At 37.6% G+C, this 19,446-nt stretch overlaps 3 protein-coding genes and 1 non-coding gene across 4 annotated transcripts; 1 reads left to right on the forward strand and 3 right to left on the reverse strand.

The window, feature by feature from the left end:
* The first annotated feature begins 5,671 nt into the window (after positions 1 to 5,671).
* Positions 5,672 to 7,507, forward strand: LOC129457226 (tripartite motif-containing protein 16-like). The gene has a single exon (XM_055230019.1). The coding sequence runs from the start codon at positions 5,695 to 5,697 to the stop codon at positions 7,393 to 7,395; it is 1,701 nt and encodes a 566-aa protein (XP_055085994.1). The 5' UTR covers positions 5,672 to 5,694; the 3' UTR covers positions 7,396 to 7,507.
* Positions 7,508 to 8,244: 737 nt separating this feature from the next.
* Positions 8,245 to 16,571, reverse strand: zgc:56231 (uncharacterized protein LOC406257 homolog). Its single transcript, XM_055230028.1, is given in 18 exon segments — positions 8,245 to 8,513; positions 9,477 to 9,596; positions 9,667 to 9,734; positions 10,409 to 10,511; positions 11,289 to 11,454; positions 11,532 to 11,671; positions 11,934 to 12,107; positions 12,566 to 12,728; positions 13,052 to 13,198; positions 13,849 to 13,911; positions 14,037 to 14,148; positions 14,423 to 14,599; positions 14,878 to 14,897; positions 15,329 to 15,572; positions 15,790 to 15,928; positions 16,015 to 16,134; positions 16,204 to 16,299; positions 16,397 to 16,571. Coding segments are annotated over 18 exon segments (2,364 nt in total). The 5' UTR covers positions 16,493 to 16,571; the 3' UTR covers positions 8,245 to 8,297.
* A 667-nt stretch (positions 16,572 to 17,238) lies between these two features.
* On the reverse strand, positions 17,239 to 18,951 carry rps20 (ribosomal protein S20). The gene is made up of 4 exons (XM_033985690.2): positions 18,792 to 18,951; positions 18,303 to 18,402; positions 18,054 to 18,127; positions 17,239 to 17,460 (listed from the first exon to the last, which is right to left on the reverse strand). Exons 1-4 carry the CDS (start codon positions 18,792 to 18,794, stop codon positions 17,278 to 17,280), a joined length of 360 nt encoding a protein of 119 aa, XP_033841581.1. The 5' UTR covers positions 18,795 to 18,951; the 3' UTR covers positions 17,239 to 17,277.
* Positions 18,196 to 18,264, reverse strand: LOC117388748 (small nucleolar RNA U54). Its single transcript, XR_004542850.1, has one exon. It is a non-coding gene; the product is annotated as a small nucleolar RNA U54 (small nucleolar RNA).
* Positions 18,952 to 19,446: the final 495 nt, after the last annotated feature.

Consider the following 19,446-nt stretch of genomic DNA (forward strand, 5'->3'; position numbering starts at 1 on the left):
CCAGTGATTGACCCGTATGCAGGCTACTGACGCAGGATAAGGCGTATATGTAATCTCATTAAGTATCGGTGGGTTGAGAGAGGAGGAGAGAGGAGGAGAGAGGAGGAGAGAGGCAGCTGCTGGATATACTACAATGGTCCTTTTACTGAGTGAGAGCTGAGCCGCTTCACTCTACTGCACTGTACAGGGTCATGGTGCACATCCCTCATTCAGACCTGACCTTGGTCTTTTTATGTCAAGGAATCAACAAATAAAAGTCTTTGCTACTTTTGTAAAAGTAAAAGTAGTAAAGTACTCTGCTTAGGTACACATTTTAGGTATCTGTACTGTGCTTAAGTGAAATTTAAAATTAATACTTTTTACTTTTACTTCACTACATTTGAGGGCAAACATCTGTACTTTCTACTACATTTTTGAACTGAACTTAAAAGTAAAAAGTATTATTTATGATTGTTTGCGAAAAGCCTGAGGGGTTTTATTTTGAACATGTTTGTAATTTGAGCAAACAAAAATATACGGGTTAAAACAGCCAGGAAAAAACTGATTAGGTTGTTTCTGTTGAACAAAATTCAGCACAAATCTTTATCAAAATCACTACATCTCTTAAAGTACATTTTTATACGGATACTTTTACTTTAGTATTTTTTTGTTCCTGTTTCTGTACTTTTATTTAAGTAACAAAACTGTAGATGTCTTCCACCAAAAATAATCTAAAAAAAACAATATTCTAAAGTTAAAACTGTAACTTTTTCTGTTGGACATTCTGCAATCTGCTTCTCCTTGATGTTGAGATATTATTGCTTTGCCTGGAATATTCCACAGTATGGCATTGAACCATACTGTCCACAGAGACAAGCAGGTGACTGGGCCAAGTTACAAGTCAAATCTGTGGGGATACAGCCCGGCTCAGTGCTCCTAGATCCGTGTACTGTCCTACTGTGGAACATTCCAGTCAAATCAGTCAGTCCATCCCGGTGCATCTTCGGTACACACTGAATTCAACTGGTCAAAGTGGCTATAGTAGTATTATATAGTACAGTATAGCATTTATCTAGTTGGAAAGTGACGTCAAGGCTTGTATATAAACACTGCAACATGAAAAGGTGGGAATAAAGACACGCTATTGGCTATAAGTTTAACAAGTTAAGTGTAAAATGCATTAATTGGAAAAAAAGAACATGCCATGCACTTAAAACTGTGCAGCTTCTTGGTTCAAACTTGGTCATTTGTGGCTTTTTGTTCCCTGAGGTCTCTAGATAATGGACGACCCGATTTTACCGGCGTGACGCATGTTCAACATATACCAAGCGTGAAATGTGTGGCGTGACTATTATAGAGGTGTACAGTGCCGTGTATAAAGGAGTGAGGGCACTTTGCTGTAAAGACATGCTTAGGACAAAGAGCTTATAAAACGATGGATTAAATGGTGCACACATGTGAAGGTTCTTTGACATCTTAAAGAGACATGGTGAATCTAAACTGCCCCAGGTCAATGAATGTGAGTGAATGGGTTTATGCCCCGCCTAAGGCCTTTAATGTAAACATATAGATTTGAAGACTTTTCTGAGTTATTTAGTATTAAACTATATATCCTTTAACATTTTCATTTTTATTATAAATAAAAACATTGATCTAAAATGGCTTCATAATAAAAAGCAGGTCTACTGACTTTCTGTTCAAACTTGGAGAGATAAGCCTTAGACAAGGCAAAGCAAATTTATCTGTACAGCACAAATCATACAAAAAGTAATTTAAAGTGCTTTACAGAATGAAAATGACATTAAAATCACAAAAAAACTAATCAAAACAAAAATAATCATCATAAAATTACCATTAAAAGAGAAGAGTGCAGAATAAACCCTTTCAGTCATGTGCACAGCTAAACAGAACTGTTTTGAGCCTGGATTTAAACATTGTCAAAGTAGAGGCCTGTCTCACACCTTCAGGAAGACTGTTCCAGGTTTTAGCTCAGGGCTGGATAAATTGCACAGAGGGGCCAGGATATATATATGTATATATCACATTAGGGATTTGGCCTGTAACATGCAGCAAAGCATGAATATGCAAGGCTCATTGTACAAATTGTTTTCCAAATGCATTAATTACATTAATAATTAATTTATTAAATTTCAGTTAAGTAAACACAATAGAAAAACTTTGAACAAGGTTTACCCTTAACTATTTTAATATAATTTGGTCACGTTCGGCGGGTCGGATTAATAAACCCAAAGGGTCATGTGTGGCCCCTGGGCCGTAGTTTGCCCATGTCTGTTTTAGCTGCATAAAACTGAAATGATGATTCCCCTTATTTTGTCCTGAGCAGCAGTGTTCTGGATGTACTGTTCTGTCTTAAGGTTCGTTTGGAGAGGCCAGTGAGCAGGACATTACAGTCGTCTAACCCAGGGGTCACCAACCTTTTTGAAGCTGAGAGCTACTTCATGGGCACTGAGTCATACGAAGGGCTACCAGTTTGATACACTCTTCTGAAATAATACATTTGCTCAGTTTGCCTTTAGTTATACATTATTAATAATGATTAATGATAATTATCTATGTGAAGACACTGATCACATTAATGATTTCTCACAATTATCAACAATGACAGCAAGGTGGGGAACAGATATCAATATTCAGCACTTTAACTTTATTAATCTTAGTAAATGTTACATTTTCAGATGACACTTACATCACCACATCTCATAGGAAAAGTGTCCAATTTTCACCAGCCACTGACAAACCTTTTTAACAAAACATGGTCCAACAATTATGTAACGTTAAAGAAAAATCAACTTACATATTTTTAAATAAATCTCGTTTGCTTTTTGTGACTTTTTCGCTGGTGTCATGAAAAAGCCTGTTGTTACCCAAAGCTGCCTTTAGCTCAGGGCTTGTTCTTCCCATAGTGCGCGTTGTAGGGGGCAGTTGGCGTGGAGCAGGGGTCACCAACCCTGTGTCCGCGGGCGCCATGTCGCCCCCAAGCCCCACATGAGTCGCCCGCAGACCGGTTCTAAAAATAGCATAACTCACTAATGAGCTTTTTATCACCCTTGCGTTTATATAGATTTAAAAATGACAATATCTTAAATGTTCATTATACGTGAAGTTTAGATAAGTTAAGGTGAACTTTGACCTACTCACTTCAAAGGTCAGTATTGTGCACGTGACAAAACCAATGCTCCGCTCTGCGCTGTGAGGATGCGCTGAATGCAGTTTCTTACGGCAAAACATGGTAGAAAATTTAAAAAAATCACTTTCACAACGATTTAAGACTGTAAAAGAAACCTGTACGTATCTCATCTGTGGAGCGACTGTGGTGACGGCAAAGACACAATGTGGAGGGACATTTCACTACATCTCACAAAACTCCACACTAACTACCCACGGGGACGAGCGCTCCCCACGGGGACGCGCACTATGGGCAGAACAAGCCCAGAGCTAAACGCAGCTTTGGGTAAACAACAGGCTTTAAAAATATGTAAGCTTATTTTTCTTTAACATTACATAATTGATAACTTTATGAAACATGGTGCAATGTATATTATTTATGTTTTCTTAAAAAGGTTTGTCAATGGATAGTGAAAATGGGACACTTCTCCTATGAGATGTAGTGATATAAGTGTCATCTGGAAATTTAACAATTACTAAGATTAGTAAAGTTAAAGTGCTGAATACTGATATCTGTTTCCCTCCTTGCTCATTGTTTATAATTATTTTGAGAAATCATTAATGTGATCAGTGTGTTCACATATATGATTATTATTTATCATTATTAATAATGTATAACTAAAGGCAAACTGAGAAAATGTGTTATTTCAGAAGAGCGTCTCAAACTGGTAGCCCTTCGTATGACTCAGTGCTCATAAAGAAGCTCTCAGGTTAAAAAAGGTTGGTGACCCCTGGCGTGGAGCTTTGTTAGTCGTAATGTTCTGTCCCTTCACATTGTGCCGTTTTGTCGTCGCCAGTCGCTCCGCAGATAAGACACACGCAGGTTTCTTTTATAGTTTTCAAATTCATTGTGAAAGTAACATTTTCTTTTCCTGCCATGTTTTAGGTAAGAAACTGCATTCAGTGCATCCTCACAGCGCTCATGAGCGGAGCACTGCTTTTGTCACGCGCACAATACTGACCTTTGAACTGAGTAGGTTCACCTTAACTTACCTAAAACTTAGCTTCACGTATAATGAACACATTTTTTTTAAGATATTGTCATTTTTCAAGCTATATAAATGCAAGAGTAATTAAACAAATAACAGAATAAAATTACATTTTAGATTCAGCTCAGTGAGTCGTCCTATTTTTAGAACCGGCCTGCGGGCGACTCATGTAGTCCTTGGGGGCGACATGGTGCCCGCGAGCACTGTGTTGGTGACCCCTGGTCTAACCTACTGGAGACAAATGCATGGATAAGTCTCTCTAAGTCTGGCTTTGACAGTATACCTTTGATTTTTGCAATGTTTTTAGATGGTAAAAAACTGCAGATGTTTCTGATTTGATGTGGCTGTTAAAGTTCAAGTCTGAGTCCATTATTGGCCCTAGATTTCTAGCCTGATTTGAAACTTTTAGAGAGAGAGACTAGAGGTGACTGCTGACACTTTCTCTATGTTTCTGTGGCCAAAGATGATGACTTCAGTCTTGTCTGAGTTTACCTGAAGAAAGTTGTTTTACATCCACACACACTGTTGGATGCAGTGGCAGAGTGAATCCACTGTTCACCTGCTGCCAGTAAGACACAGGTACGGTAGATTTTCTTTTATTTTATAAATTTTTTGGCTAAAAGACATTTTGTAACCTTACATGATTTTTGACTACACTTACATGACTAAGTGCAGAGAAATGGACAGAAATATGGGGTAGGTGAAAACAATTTTATTACCAATATATTTTCAAATTAGGTAGTACTTACTATAATACTAACTGTAGGCCTAATTAAATGTAAAAAATGTTTTTCCAGTTTTAGTTTTCCATATTTATGATTTGAGATAGATACCTTTTAAATAGTGCAGTGGTTCCAAATCGTCATTTTATTCTACTTATCACCAACTGTTCCTGTGTTTGCTGCTTCTGATTGGCTGAAGCTAAATGGGTGGACTTTTTTTTTTAATTGTTGAACTACACACATCTGAATTTTTTAAATAACTGCAGGTAAGTACTGAGAAGTGAGCGGGAGATAAGGGGTAGGTGAAAATGGCTTACTTTTACTATCCAAAAAAGTGTTTTGCATTCGTTTATGTATAATCATAATTAAATATGAAAATTTACATTCCAGCATTATTTTTTCACATCTGGAATTTGAGCTGTTGACATGGGTCTAACTCTTCAACTAATCCTTTCCTTATCAAATGATTCCCAACGTTCCCAGCACCTGAGTACCCCCTCAGCGTTACCTTACACTCTTGACTATTGCATCGTGTGGCAGTGTTTATTATATTGCCAAATTATAACTTATAATTTCTTTGTTTTGATAATATTTATGCCAGAAACATTCTTAATGATGTAAACTGTACTCATCTCTAACTGCTCCTTTTAAATATTGTAGTGGCTCCAAATCTTCTTCCAGACGTTCCTGTGTTTAGTGCTTCTGATTGGCCGAGGTTAAATGGGTGGTCCGACACGGCTCTGCCCTAAATATTGCCCAATGACTTTTCAACCCACCCACACAGTGAAAAGTGAAACTCCACAACACAGAGCAGAGACATGGCGGAGAGCAAATTTCAGCTGGACTTTGATGCATTTTCGTGCCCCATCTGCTTGGATCTACTAAAGAACCCGGTAACCATTCCTTGTGGACACAGCTACTGCATGAGGTGTATTGAAAATCACTGGAAGAGAGAGGAAAAGTATGAACTCTACAGTTGCCCGCAGTGTAGGCAGAGCTTTGTGCCTAGGCCTACCCTGGTTAAAAATACTATGTTGGCTGTTTTGGTGGAGCAGCTACAGAAGAGTGGATGCCAGTCTGCTCCTACTGGCCAATGCACTGCTGAGAAAACAGATATCGTTTGTGATATTTGCATTGGTAAGAAACTAAAAGCTATCCAGTCGTGCCTGCAATGTGTAGCCTCCTATTGCGAGGTTCACTTACAACCTCACTACCAATCGGACGCATTGAGGAAACACCAGCTGATGATGCCATCTGGAAATATCCAAGACAATATTTGTACCAAACATAGTCAAGTGAAGAAGATGTATTGCCGTACCGATAGAGAGCTCATTTGTGGAGTCTGTTGTGTGGACCCACAACATACTGGCCATTGTATAGTGATGGCTGCAGAGGAAAGGGCTGAGAAGCAGGTAGAAGTGGAAGCAAAACATCTCCAAGTTGTGCACAATATTCAAAATAAAGAAACACATTTGGAGAGCATCAGAAAAGAGCAGCTTGATCTAAAATGTAATGCAGAGGAAGCAGTTGAGATTACAACAGAGAGCTTTACTGGGTTAATTCATGTCATTCAGAAAACCATGTACGACGTGGAACAACAAATATGGAAACGGCAAAAAGCAGAAGAGGACAAAGTTCAACAGCTTTTGGAAAAACTGGAATTTGAACTTAAAGAACTGAGGATAACCCAAGCTGAACTCAACTCATTAGTGCAAACACCGGACCATAACTTCTTCCTACACAAATGTGCAGTTTTATGCAATGAAATTCAAACCATGGACTACATGCAGGTGCCAATAATTGCACTTGAAAAACCTATACAATTTTTTGATCGAGTGGCTATAGCTGTGGCAGAACTAACCGATAATGTAAAGCTTTCTCTAACTGAAGAACTAGCCAAAATATCGCCAGAAATTCACAAGGTGCTAAGTCAACCAGATCCGAAAACGAGAGAGGACTTTTTGAAATATTCATGCCAAATTACAATGGACTCCTACACTGCGCATTCACAAATCATGCTTTCTGATGGGGACAGAAGAGCTACACTTATGGAGAAAGATCAAAAATATCCAAAACATCCAGGCAGATTTAACTACTACTGGCAGGCTTTGAGCAGAGAGGATCTGATTGGTCGACACTATTGGGAGTTAGAGTGGAGCGGTTCAATGGTGGATATAGCGATCGCATATAAGAGTTTAAAGAGAAAAGGAAACAGCAATGAATGCGTCTTTGGACTTAATGATAAATCTTGGGCTTTATGTATTGAGAAAACTGGTTATGTGTTTAAGTTTAACAAAGTCCAATCGCCGGTCTCAGGTCCGGTTTCGTCTAAAATAGGGGTCTATCTGGATCATAGTGCAGGGGTGGTGTGTTTTTACAGTATTTCGGATACAATGGCCCTCCTACACAGAGTCCAGACCAGGTTTACACAGCCGCTGCACGTGGGACTGAAGTTTCACTGGGGACTGTATTTTACCCAAGATACTGTACGATTTCTCACTCTTGAGCAAGACCATTAACCAAGATTAATGATGCAGCTTTTCTATTGTTGTCACGAATGTTCCACAGTGTGACATTAAACTTATTCCTCTCCATGGAGACGAGCAGGGGATGTCATCAGGCCAAAGTCAAGACCGGTTATGGAGAGGTGGAGAATGCACTTTTTCTTCTTTTTTTTTTTTTTTAAACAGACAAGTCAATAACTATTCACCTTACTGTGGAAGTTGCCATCATTGTCATTCAGGTTGTATTATTTGACATGGGGCTGCTGATCTTGACAACAATAAGTTCTATACAGACTCCAGAGCAGTTTTAAAGCCTCCAGAGAGTCGGTGCAGTGTTGACTTGTTGGTTACATGTAAATGCTAAATGTTTTACACAAATTAACCGACTTTATATCAGACTTTAACTGCAATTTTTTTTCCCTCAAATTCTCCACTGAAATGAATGAGATTCCTGCTTAAACACAAAGTGCCATCACAAAGAAAGTGGTTTAGTGTCATTTATGGCAGACGTGGGCAGGTCAGAAAAATGTCAGTACTGCAGTGACATCTGTGAGTGAAATACATTTTACGTTAATGCAGCTGTTTGCAGCTTAGGCATCATGTTACGCATCAGAAAAGTTTGAATATTTCTACTGCAAAAATATAACATTTTTACATTCACCTCCATCTAAAGTTTTATCACATACAACTTACTTCAAAATATTAGTGGACCCATTTTCAGTCAAGTTTGTGCAAACCTTTCGTGCAGTGCATTTATAAGCTACCAACATTGCTTTTGCCACTAAAACAACCTGCTGTGGATCTACTCATTTCAAACTCACTCTCTGAAGAGCAATTTAATTTATTTTAAAATAATCACACATAAAAAACACTTTAAATTATACAATATTTTACATTTAAAAACATGGTATAAAATGTTAGTGTTTGACAGCTCTCACGGTCTTCCTCAAGGTGCGGGCAGAGCTGGAGTTTCGTGGTGACGTCACAGCGTCTTTGATGTTGGCGAGGAGGCCACGTTTGGGCCTGAGCTGCACTGGGCTGCTCTTTAAGGACTTTTCCAGTTGTTCTTTTAGCATCTCAATTTCTTTGTCCTTTTCAATGTTCTGCAGCAGGACGTCCTCCAGAGATTTAGACTAAGAAGCAAGAAAAACGGCACTGAATATAGAAAAGTCCATTTAAAGTAGGGCTGTCAAGGCAATTATACTATATTGACTTATCGTTCAGTACATGATAGAGTGGGGCTAAGTATTTATGGGGACTTTCTTTGTACTAGTGGGAATATTTGGGTTATTTTTCTGTACCATGATGAGATTTGAGCTGTAGAAGGTTGAATTATGAACTTGTATGACTCATTATAGACACTAAAATGTTGCATTCTGTTATTTATTGCATTTAGTTATTTATTTGCTGTTTGTGCTTAACAATTTTGTACATTGAATACTTTTTGGGATAATTCCACTTTATGGTTTAGTTTCACCATTATCGTTTGTCCATTTACTTCAAATTGTGTTGTCGTGATAGACCCAATTTAAAGTGAGATATATTAAATGTAAATATAGCTTGAATTGTGCATCTAAGCAGTCATATGCACTTTAAGATTCTGCTCAAGATTTTACCTAGTTGACCCTAGTTCAACCTGCTTAACTACTCCTGAAAAGTACAGTATTTTTAAACTTTCACACCAGGCATGTGAGAGCTTGTGAAAAATATGCCAGATATTTACAAGTTATAACTCACTCAAAGTAATAATCAGGACCATTACCTGTCATCTCCACTTTACATTTTGCAGACAAAAGCTATACAGAAATGTTGTATTTCAGATCATATTATTTATATATATATATATATATATTTTTTTTAATGTTAATAACCATATCATCGAATTCTTCCAGAATGAAATCACGCCACATGTCCTCAATCTCATTGTCATCAAGGTTACAGCTACGTTGGCTTGGTCTTTCTCTTATCCTTCCATTGTGTCTGTATGTACTTGTAAAAAGCCTATTTTGTGGCCACTGGCCAGATACATTTACAGCAGTAATAAATTATACTTATATTTGAGCTGTAGCCATCAAACAGACTGGACATTTGCTCACCATATCCTCAGCTTTCCTCTTGAGTATTTCAGCCTCCAGTGACGTCTCTGATAAGCAGCTTGTGAGCCACTTGTGTCCCTCACTGAGATCTTTCAGACTTTTCTCCAGTGACATGATCAGCTGGAAAGCAATAATTTAGTAAGGATAATGAACTTTTAAAAAGAAATATATGAAGATTATACTCAAATACCTGCTGTTTGCTTTCACACATTGTTTCCAAAGCAGACTTTTCTTTATAAAGCCTCTTGCACCTCTCCTCTGTTAAAACAAAATCATATGTGGAGGTACGATTCCATGTATGACAAATTTTCAGCCCCTGTCCTTGATTAGGTTTTTCCTTAAAAAATGTCAAACTCTAACCAAAATATAAGTATAAATGAAATGTGAGTGAGTGATTTTGAACTTAATTAGAAAAGCTCTTAGAAATCTGTGTAGCAAGTTCCACAACTCACCACTCATAGGTGAAACAAAAAAACATCCTCCACTGTGAAAATTAGGCTGACGAGCGGCTTTCCAAATCAAAGCTGACATTGCCGTTGTGCTCCAAATCACACATTACATTTACCCAGACCATATATTAGTATATTTCTTGTTGTCAGCTTTGCCATTTGGTGCAATTGATTTGTTTTCATTAGATGGTACCAGTAGAAGACACACATTGGCAGTCTCATGCACAAAACTGTACAGTGACCATCTCAGACAGAGCTATAAGACTAATGCACTGTGAGAATATGCCTCTTGAAATCCAAAAAGCTCATTCACCTGTGACCGCTCCATTAAAAACAGATCCTAATGTTTGGGCAGGTTTAATAGCCTACACCAAGCAAAAAAAGGATAGCTCATGACCATTTGATTTGGTAAAACAGTATTACACTTGAGTTTGAGACCAGTGTCATGTGTTAAACCGTGGAGACATCAGACATGTGCTGTACCTGCTGCCTCCGTCTCTCTGGATGCTTCTGTCTGAGTCGACTGATCTGTCGTCTGCATTGAACGTCCTCGGCCTTCAGCACTCTCAATCTGACGCTTCAGCTCCTGCAAAGAGACAAGGTGAAAACCTACACATCACCAGGCATTAGTGGAGCGTTGTGACCCATGTTGGGTTGTGTACACGAGTCAGGATTTCACGGTTTGGTTACAGTGTCAGCAAATGTGAAGTGTAAATATTGGACTGCATAATGGCCTTTAATTTAAAAAAAATAAAAAATAAATAACAAACAGCTTACAAAAACAGCAGCTTTTCTAGACTTTGGTACAAAGGATTATGTACCTCTGTGGGAATTAGGGCTGCACAATGTATCGCAAAAATATTGATATCACAATAGAAAATATATAATAGAGAAAAACGACAAAGTTCAATTTTACAGAAGTGTACCGTTTTTGGAAAGTAAAATGGACAAAAAGGTAGATTTTATTCTTGATTTTCCATATCAGGTTCTACATTAGACTTTTCTTTATATTTTGACTGGTAAATAAAAAGGAATACACATTAGTTTTAATATGTTTAGAGGTCTTTCATCCACCTACACCAAACTGTTACTCTTAACATCAGCCTGTCCAGGGACAACAGGTGGAAATTTGCATTTTTGCTATAATTTGGCACCGTACGTCTTTCCTGTTTTTTAAGATCAATGTATTGTTGTGCACTGTCCCTGTCCAAATAAAAGCAGACCATACCATAATATACTCTGACACAATAAGTTAAGTTAACTTAAATTATCGCAATAAGTAAAAAAAAAATAAAAATTTTTTTACATCCATGAGAGGGATGAATAAGATGACTAGGATGATGTTCGATGAGTAGAAACCTACCTCCACTTTCTCTTGTTCAGCTGTAAACTCGTCCAGTGAGACATAGTCGTCTTCCAGATTCCTCATGGCACTCTGATAAGCATGCTCTTTGATCGCCTCCTTGTACATCTCAAAAGTGTTCTCCAATTTCTCCTGGTAGCTTTCCTTCAGCTCCTCCATCTCTCGGCTAAAATAAAAAAACATATTTTAAATGTATTAGTTTTTTATGCATTTATTGATTATATGTACTGCGTTTAATTATACCTGCGTAGTTCTTCACTCTCCATGATTTGCTGCATCATGGCATCTCCCATTTCTTTGCGAATTTCCATTTCCTGAACCAAGTTTTTCCGACGTTCAGCCAATAACTTACTCTTCAGATTCTCAACCAGGCTAAGAAGCTCCTATAAAAAGTGCAAATTAAGATGTGGGAACAAAACGCTGGAATCGGGCATTCATCTTATTCAAAAGGGGAAAAAGTACAAAAATTATAAATTTAAAATGTTGAACATTAGGTCTCTAGAATCTGAGTTTCCAGTAATAAAAAAATAGGACCACTACCATTGTAATTAAAAACCAGGAAAGTGTTTTGTATCTGTCCTGTTAAGGGGTTTGTCACATTACAGACTCTCCAATGCAATTATGCTTTAATGTTAAATTTTTTACATCTTGTGGCATGACAGACATATCGGCTTCATCCTCTTCATCCAGGAGCTCATCTTCAGACAGATAACCCTCCATGGCCAGGCTGTCTGTCCCAGGACGAACCAGGGGCTTCCCATCCCGACCAAACAAACATGGAGACAGGAGAACTGGCTTTTCTAGGATCACCTGCACCACCTTCAGGCAGCAGGAGGAAAAGCAAGATAAAGATTTTTAGCTGCACAGATAAAGATGCAGTGTATTGAGTACTGTGATCAACATGACATGGGATGCTTTTATGTCACTTAAATGATTCCATTTGACCTTATTATACATGTTATTCTATGTCTGTTTGCCGCCAAAGGCCTTGAAGCTTGTTCTGATATAGTACATGTATGATATGTTTTAATGATGAGACTATTCCAGATTCTTGGAGGACTCTTTGCCTGTGTAAGGGACTGGCATATGAACACTAAGTCAACAATGTTTTTAACTTAAAGGAATATTTCCGTTGTCCTTTAGTAGAATAATGTAATAGTTCATATATAAAAAATCACACAAAATGGGTAAGATTATGACTTCCCATACAGTCATACTTGATCTTTGTGCACGCTCAAACTGGATACTTCAAATGTAATGAACACTGAACCCATCACCTGTTTGGCTACAGCTGAAAACTTCATGACATGGAGGGTCTCGTCGTAGGTGGAGGCGCACTGGTTTATGTTCACGATCATTGAGGCTTTTCCTTTACCACAAAAGAAAGACTGGAACAGCTTTGTGAGCTTACTCTCTCTGAACGGGATGCAGCTTTTCGATCTGGGGAGATAATAATGCATTTTATTTATAAGCGCCTTTCAAAACACCCAAGGACACTGAACAAGATATAAACACAGATGACCATTAAAATGTTCCATCTAATTTTAACTGTGCATCAGAAATGGTCTAAGCATTTTTGTATAAAGACTTTCAGCCCACCCATGTTTGCTTAGTAGTTTTTATTTAGGTGGTTGTCAAACTCTACTTTTCCCATGTGCATTTACAGCTCACTCAACCAGATCCAGTGAACTAGAACCATGACAGTCAAAACGCATTAATACAAATCAATTACCCACATTGTCCCATTGCCCAGTGTTCTTCACCTGTCGGCCTGATTGTTGCGCAGAGCCATGATACATTTTCCCAGGATGAGCAGGGAGTTGTTGATGTTCGCAGCTTCTTTGAGTCTCTCTCCAAAGGTCTTTGTCTTATTGCATCTTTCAGAGCCGGCCAGGTCACACAGAGAAAACCTGAAACAATGGAGTATATAACCATAATAACCTCAGCACAACACTTTGTTCTCTAAAAGTCAACATCGTAACTGTTCACTGAGTGACCATAAAGCCATTAGCTTACTATGGTCACTCAGTGACCATAGTACACAACCTGGGGCGACAGTAGCTCAGTTGGTTGAGTGTATGTCCACTGATCTGAAGGTTGGCAGTTACACACATCATTGGTGAGCGGTCAGATCCACTGACCCACAGGTTGGCGGTGTAATTCCAGCCCTCATAGATGAATGCTGTCATTGTGTCCTTGGGCAAGACACTTAACCCCCCTTGCCCCCAGGGTCTGCGTACACTGGTGTATGAATGTGTGTGTGAATGTGTGAGTGGTTCCTTGATGTAAAGCGCTTTGAGTGGAAAAGCGGTGTTTAACAAGGTTGGGAAAATGGTAAATGGTCACATTTTTAATTAGGGGATCTCACCATGGTATTCCAGTTACAGATAAACACATTGAGTACCATTCATCATGGATAAGAATTTTTAAGTAAACAGAAAAACAAAAAAACAAAAAAAACAATTCTGCAACAAGATAGTAAAATAATATCTCCCATAATATTAAAAATGATCATTTCCGTGTAGTAAGTAAGTTCTATGAAATGTGATTAGATACTTACTCTGAAATGCCCTTTACTGCATCATTGTCAATCTTCAGCAGCTTCATTGTAAAAATACTGTGGCTGGAAAAAATACAAGTTATAAAAAAGTTACATATAGATTGCTGTACCAACAAAATGACCAAAACTTATCATTGCCAATAATTTGCATATTTATTTGCATTCTGGTGTCAATATTGTGACGTTACCTTCTACTGGAGCACTGGTTCATTTTAGTAGCAGCTGCACTTCGGTTCTTGTTTCCATACTGTAGTATCTTGTTCGCTTCACTCAAATTCATGATGTTGATCCACCTCAAATCTACAAATATAAATTAATAATTCATCGTGTAAAAAAATGTCACTTAATCACTGCATTTTAATATAATTGCTTACACTTGTAATGCTTCTCAAAGAGCTACACTATAGTCATTATTCATTCACTTGGTGATGGTAAGCTACTATTGTACCCACAGTTGCCCTAGGGCAGACTGACTGAAGCAAGGCTGCCAATCTGCACCATCGACCCCTCCGACCACCACCAATCATTCGCGCACACACCACTATCATACTAATGTAAGAAAATGTACTCTTACCTTTTACATAGGCGTTTCCGGCTCCGTCGTCACACACTCTCAAAACAGCTCTTTTCTTGGACTTGGAGCAGAGGGCAGGCTGGAGTAAGTCATACACACACTCATTGTAGATTTCAAAGAAGGCCACCCACAAGGCAAACTGACCACCATCCACCTTCACTGTGCTGTCTGCGACCACTGCAAAAAGCAAATTATAATGTTACAAATAAATGATCATTGTTTTCACAATCTGCAATGAGACAATATGCAACCACCCTCTAATAAAAAAGGTAAGGAGCCATTATTCAGACTTTTCATATCCATCATCGGCAAGACGCCAAATTAGGTCTCAAAATGACTTGCCTGTTATTACATTACAATTGGGCAAAAATGATTACATTACAAGCTAAATACTGACCCATTAAACACTACAGACTAGACTTCTGCAATGCCAATCTGAAACTCATCAATATTACAACAATGAGTATTTAACACGCTCATGTAAACAACCTACCAGTGTCACTGAAGGAGGAGGAGCGGCTTCTAAGGGACACTGATAAAGTATCGCTCTCCTGAAACAAAAACATTAGCACAATTTTAAAAATCCAAAGTATCAACACTGAAAATTACTACATAAACAGAACTAAAGTTTTAGTAGTAGTGGTAGGTAGGAATTAAGTTTTAATATGGTCTTGATCTTTTCCAGAACTTGTATAAGCCCAAATATTAAACATTGCAGATTTTGTTTTGTGAAAAATTACACTCAAAATAGGTTAAATACTTGATACCAACTACAATATTATGTTTCAAACTTTTTCCTATTATCGTATTTCAAAGATGGAAGGATATCAAAGAAAAAAAAACTCCAATTAGTCTGGCTAGGGAATTGAATCTACAACTTAATTGCTAAGCAGCAGAAGTGTAAACTATAAACACAAGACTTAAGTCATGAATAAAACAAATTGTAATTTGCTGAAATATTTCACCTCTTTACATGAAGCAAAAACGGCAGCCTTAATGCTTTTCTCCTGCTTGACCTGTTCTGAAGTGAGAAACTGTGCGTCGTTACGGAGATGCGGTTTGATATCCATGCTGTCGTACTGGTGTCCCCTGATGTGATGGAAGGTGGCGTCCAAAACACGAGGAAGGATACCAGGATCCTTTGGAGATCCTACAGCAATGGCAACATAATTTTAAATGAATTACTGGTATATACAAAAACATAAATTAATTATTAATTAATTATGTATTGGAAAAATAAACATGCTTTTTAAATAATTAGTTCTTAATTTTTATTACTTTTCTCTCACTATTTTTTATTGTAGAATTGCCACTATGGGAGAAATATGGTTAGTTAATTTAAAACATTATAAAAGTTTAACACATACCTTGAATAGTGTAGGTCTTTCCTGCATTTGTGACGCCGTAACTGAATATTAGAGCATTGTTCCCATTCAAGAAATCAGACATTTGACTTTGGACGGTTTCCTCAAACAGCTTGATCTGAGTGGTGTCTGGACCAAATATCTAGAAGTCAACAGAACATAATACAAGAATAACTTTATATAGTCAAATATAAAATCTTAAATGAAAGCTTTTTTAATGAAACCAACTTGAGTGAATGAAAATTTGTGGATAGACAGGCCAACCCCCTTCTCACTGCTCTTCATGGTGGCAGAGCCCTTTGGTGCGTTCAGGGTCACGGTCTGGTCATTTTCAATCACAACACACTCCTAAATGAGACAAAAATATGAATGAAATTAATACTTGAATGTGATGAAGGAATATTTGCATGTCTCTACCTGGTCTTCACAACTGTTGACCTCCTCTTTAGAGAAAGGCCTTACTCTGAGGTAAACACTCATCGTTTGTGGCTCAGAGTCACTTGGCTCTTGAACCTTGAAAAACACATAACATTAGTTTTCCTGTATGGGTCAAGATGAAAGCAACAAATAACTAACAAAACTGATTACTTAACTCCAAAAGCAAACATACCTTTTCTGTTGTTGTGGTTTGAGCTAAAGTCATGTCCATGTCCATAGGCTGGTGGCTGACACTTTCATCATTGATCAAATCATTGGTAGAACTCATTTTGAGTTAAGAATCCAGAAAACAGGTACATGAATTTAAAAATAAATAAATAAAATCTATTCCAGGCCAAACTGGATGGACAAACAGCCTTGTGGAGAGCTCCTGAACTGAACATGGACTGAAGAGGAGGAGGATGTGATTAGTTTAAATTGAATACAGGTGTTCATAGAGCATAGAGCATAGTGCATGATGAGCACGCTGGGGTCACTGGGTTGCGTTCTGTACTTTGAACGTTTCTTGATAATAACGTTTTAAAAATCAATAACAAGTCAAGAACAACTATCTTCTAGGTTATATTAAATGATACAGACCAAAGCTGTTCAGGTTGCAACCCTCAACTAACCACAGCAACCTGGGCACACCGTGTATTTTACACTTGTAATATTAGTTAAAACAATAAAATGCATTTAATTGAATTTTCTTTTACACCATTTGGAAGCCTGCTTATATTTTCATTTGTACCACAATCAGGTGATTAAAATAGTTTGTGGAACAGTACATTTTCAAGTGCTAATGACCTATGCTGATCTGCTTGTTCCTACAAATTGCTCATGGCCTGAAGCATTTAGAGTCCACTTATCAGTTTTCCCGATCATACTGAAGTGTGGGTGTATCAAGTCCAACTCCATTGTGCTGCATTTGTCTTATTGAAATGAGCAAATATTTTATTCCTACAAAAAGCTGGGATTTATGTGCATCCCATTTCTACATTGACTAAAGCATGCATGTTTAATAAAACTCCAAACTTATTCAATTTTCTGTTTTTATTGAAAACATTGCATTGTTTATGCATCTGCAATGGTGACTTCGACCTCTACACCAGGCTCGATGCTGATGGAGGTGATCTGCTTAACGATCTCAGATGGACTGTGCAGATCAATGAGGCGCTTGTGGATCCTCATCTGGAAACGGTCCCAGGTTTTGGACCCTTCACCGCAGGGGGTCTTTCTGGTGGTGATGCGCAGGGTCTAAAGAAGAAACATGATTGTCATTAATTTTTAACTAGAGAATTAGTAACTTACCAACTAAATGCACCAAATTCACAATTTCATGTCATGCAAGGAATCAGTACAGATCAAGAGAGTGATCCATACAGTTGCATTTGCTTAACTTTGGAACTTTGCTGCCACCAAATATGGTTTATTAAAAAAGGTGGAAACCATAGTGTAATACATATTCAAAGTCAGGCCTGTCTCAATAATTACTAGATTGACTGGTTCAATAAATTATAGCAGGAACAACATTTCTGGGCTTAATATTCATGTGTACCATTTTTAAACTCGTGGGGATTATACCCCCTACACCTCAAATCTCATTACTAAAAAGGAACCCATTTTAAATTTAAGTTAAAAAAAAGGGATTATGCTGCTTTAAAATGATTGAGCCAGTGGTATAAAGAAGCTTCAATATCATTATATTTTCTGAAACGATTAATCACACTTCAAAATTTGACATTATGACAGGCCTATTCAAAGAACAGAATAGCTACATTTAACTTTCATTTAATCTTGGCTGAAAAAAAAACACACACACATTAAGAACATAGCATTAATCAACATACCTTAGTTGGCATACGGACTGGTCCCTTCACCTTCAGGTTCTTCTCCTTAGCTCCACGGATCAGGTCAGCACAGACTGAGAAGAAAAACGGAAAAACAAAATTAACCACCATAATAACTAGTCCAATTATCATGAAACAACTGTAGTGGCTCAGAATAGCGTATACAGGTCAACATAATAATTTTGTCTAAAAATTGTGTCCTCATAGCTCACGTGAATTTCAGTTTTACCAGATTAAAACAGTACATACCCTTCTCCAGAGACTTGACATTACGGCTGGTCAAAGTGATGCGGATGCGGTGGATGGCGACCTCAGCCTCCACAGGTGCTTTGCCGGAGTCTTTGAAAGCCTGAAATAAACAAAATACAGTTTGTGCACGATATATTGGTAATCAGGAAAATGGCATTTAATAGTTATACATTTGACACATGTAATGCTCATAATGCTATCGTATGCCTTATCACTAAGATTTGCGCTTTCGATTTACTAACGAATCAACATTCTACACTTTTGAAATGTGACATAAGGTACTCAATAAAGGAATATCGCTGCAGTTTAAAGGAAACTCTAAGCAAAGCATGCATGCGGGATATGTCTAGTAATTTAGGCTATGGCTAGGCTACATTAGCTAGCCGGTTTAGGGTTGCATTTTTTCAGTTTATTAAAGATCTTCGAGGTCATTGTACAGAATAATTACGACAACAATAGCTATAGATGCTTTACTTTCACGAAACATACCATTGCGATACTTCCTGACCGACTTATTCGGAGATAAATCAAGCGAACAGCGGTGAGCCAGGAACAGGCGCCACCAACGTGGGTTAGCTTCAGGAAAGGGACGGAAGAGCGCGCGTGTGCTCAATATGTACCACACATCCGGGGACTTTGCGATGCGTCTTCTTTTACGTCTCCAGATGCCCACAAAATCTGACAGTGACATCTGGTGGTCATTAAGAGTAGTTTAGCTTAATATTTATTATTATTTATTTAAATATTTATTCCACTTGATGATGATAAAAGATAATTGATTGCAAGTTATTATTATTATTATTATTATTATTATTATTATTATTATTATTATTATTATTATTATTATTATTATTATATTAAAGCTTTAAGTATATAGTTTATAACAACAATTAATGATGACATGATTGTTTTTTTGATGCCACATAGTTATTCAAAAAATAATCATAAATCTATTATTTTATGGATAAACTATATAGGAAATGATGTAATTTCTTGCTCTTTATCTCCATGCCTTTCACCCATAGACTGTATATGGTATAAACTTTATACAGTCGATGCTTTAAACACTGTAGGTTCTGTACATCCAAACAAACTGACCTTTATTGTGAAAGGTTTGGGCGGAAGTAGATCATCCAGTTGTTCA

This window comes from Periophthalmus magnuspinnatus, chromosome 20, assembly GCF_009829125.3.
Source record: "Periophthalmus magnuspinnatus isolate fPerMag1 chromosome 20, fPerMag1.2.pri, whole genome shotgun sequence".
NCBI lineage: Eukaryota > Metazoa > Chordata > Actinopteri > Gobiiformes > Gobiidae > Periophthalmus > Periophthalmus magnuspinnatus.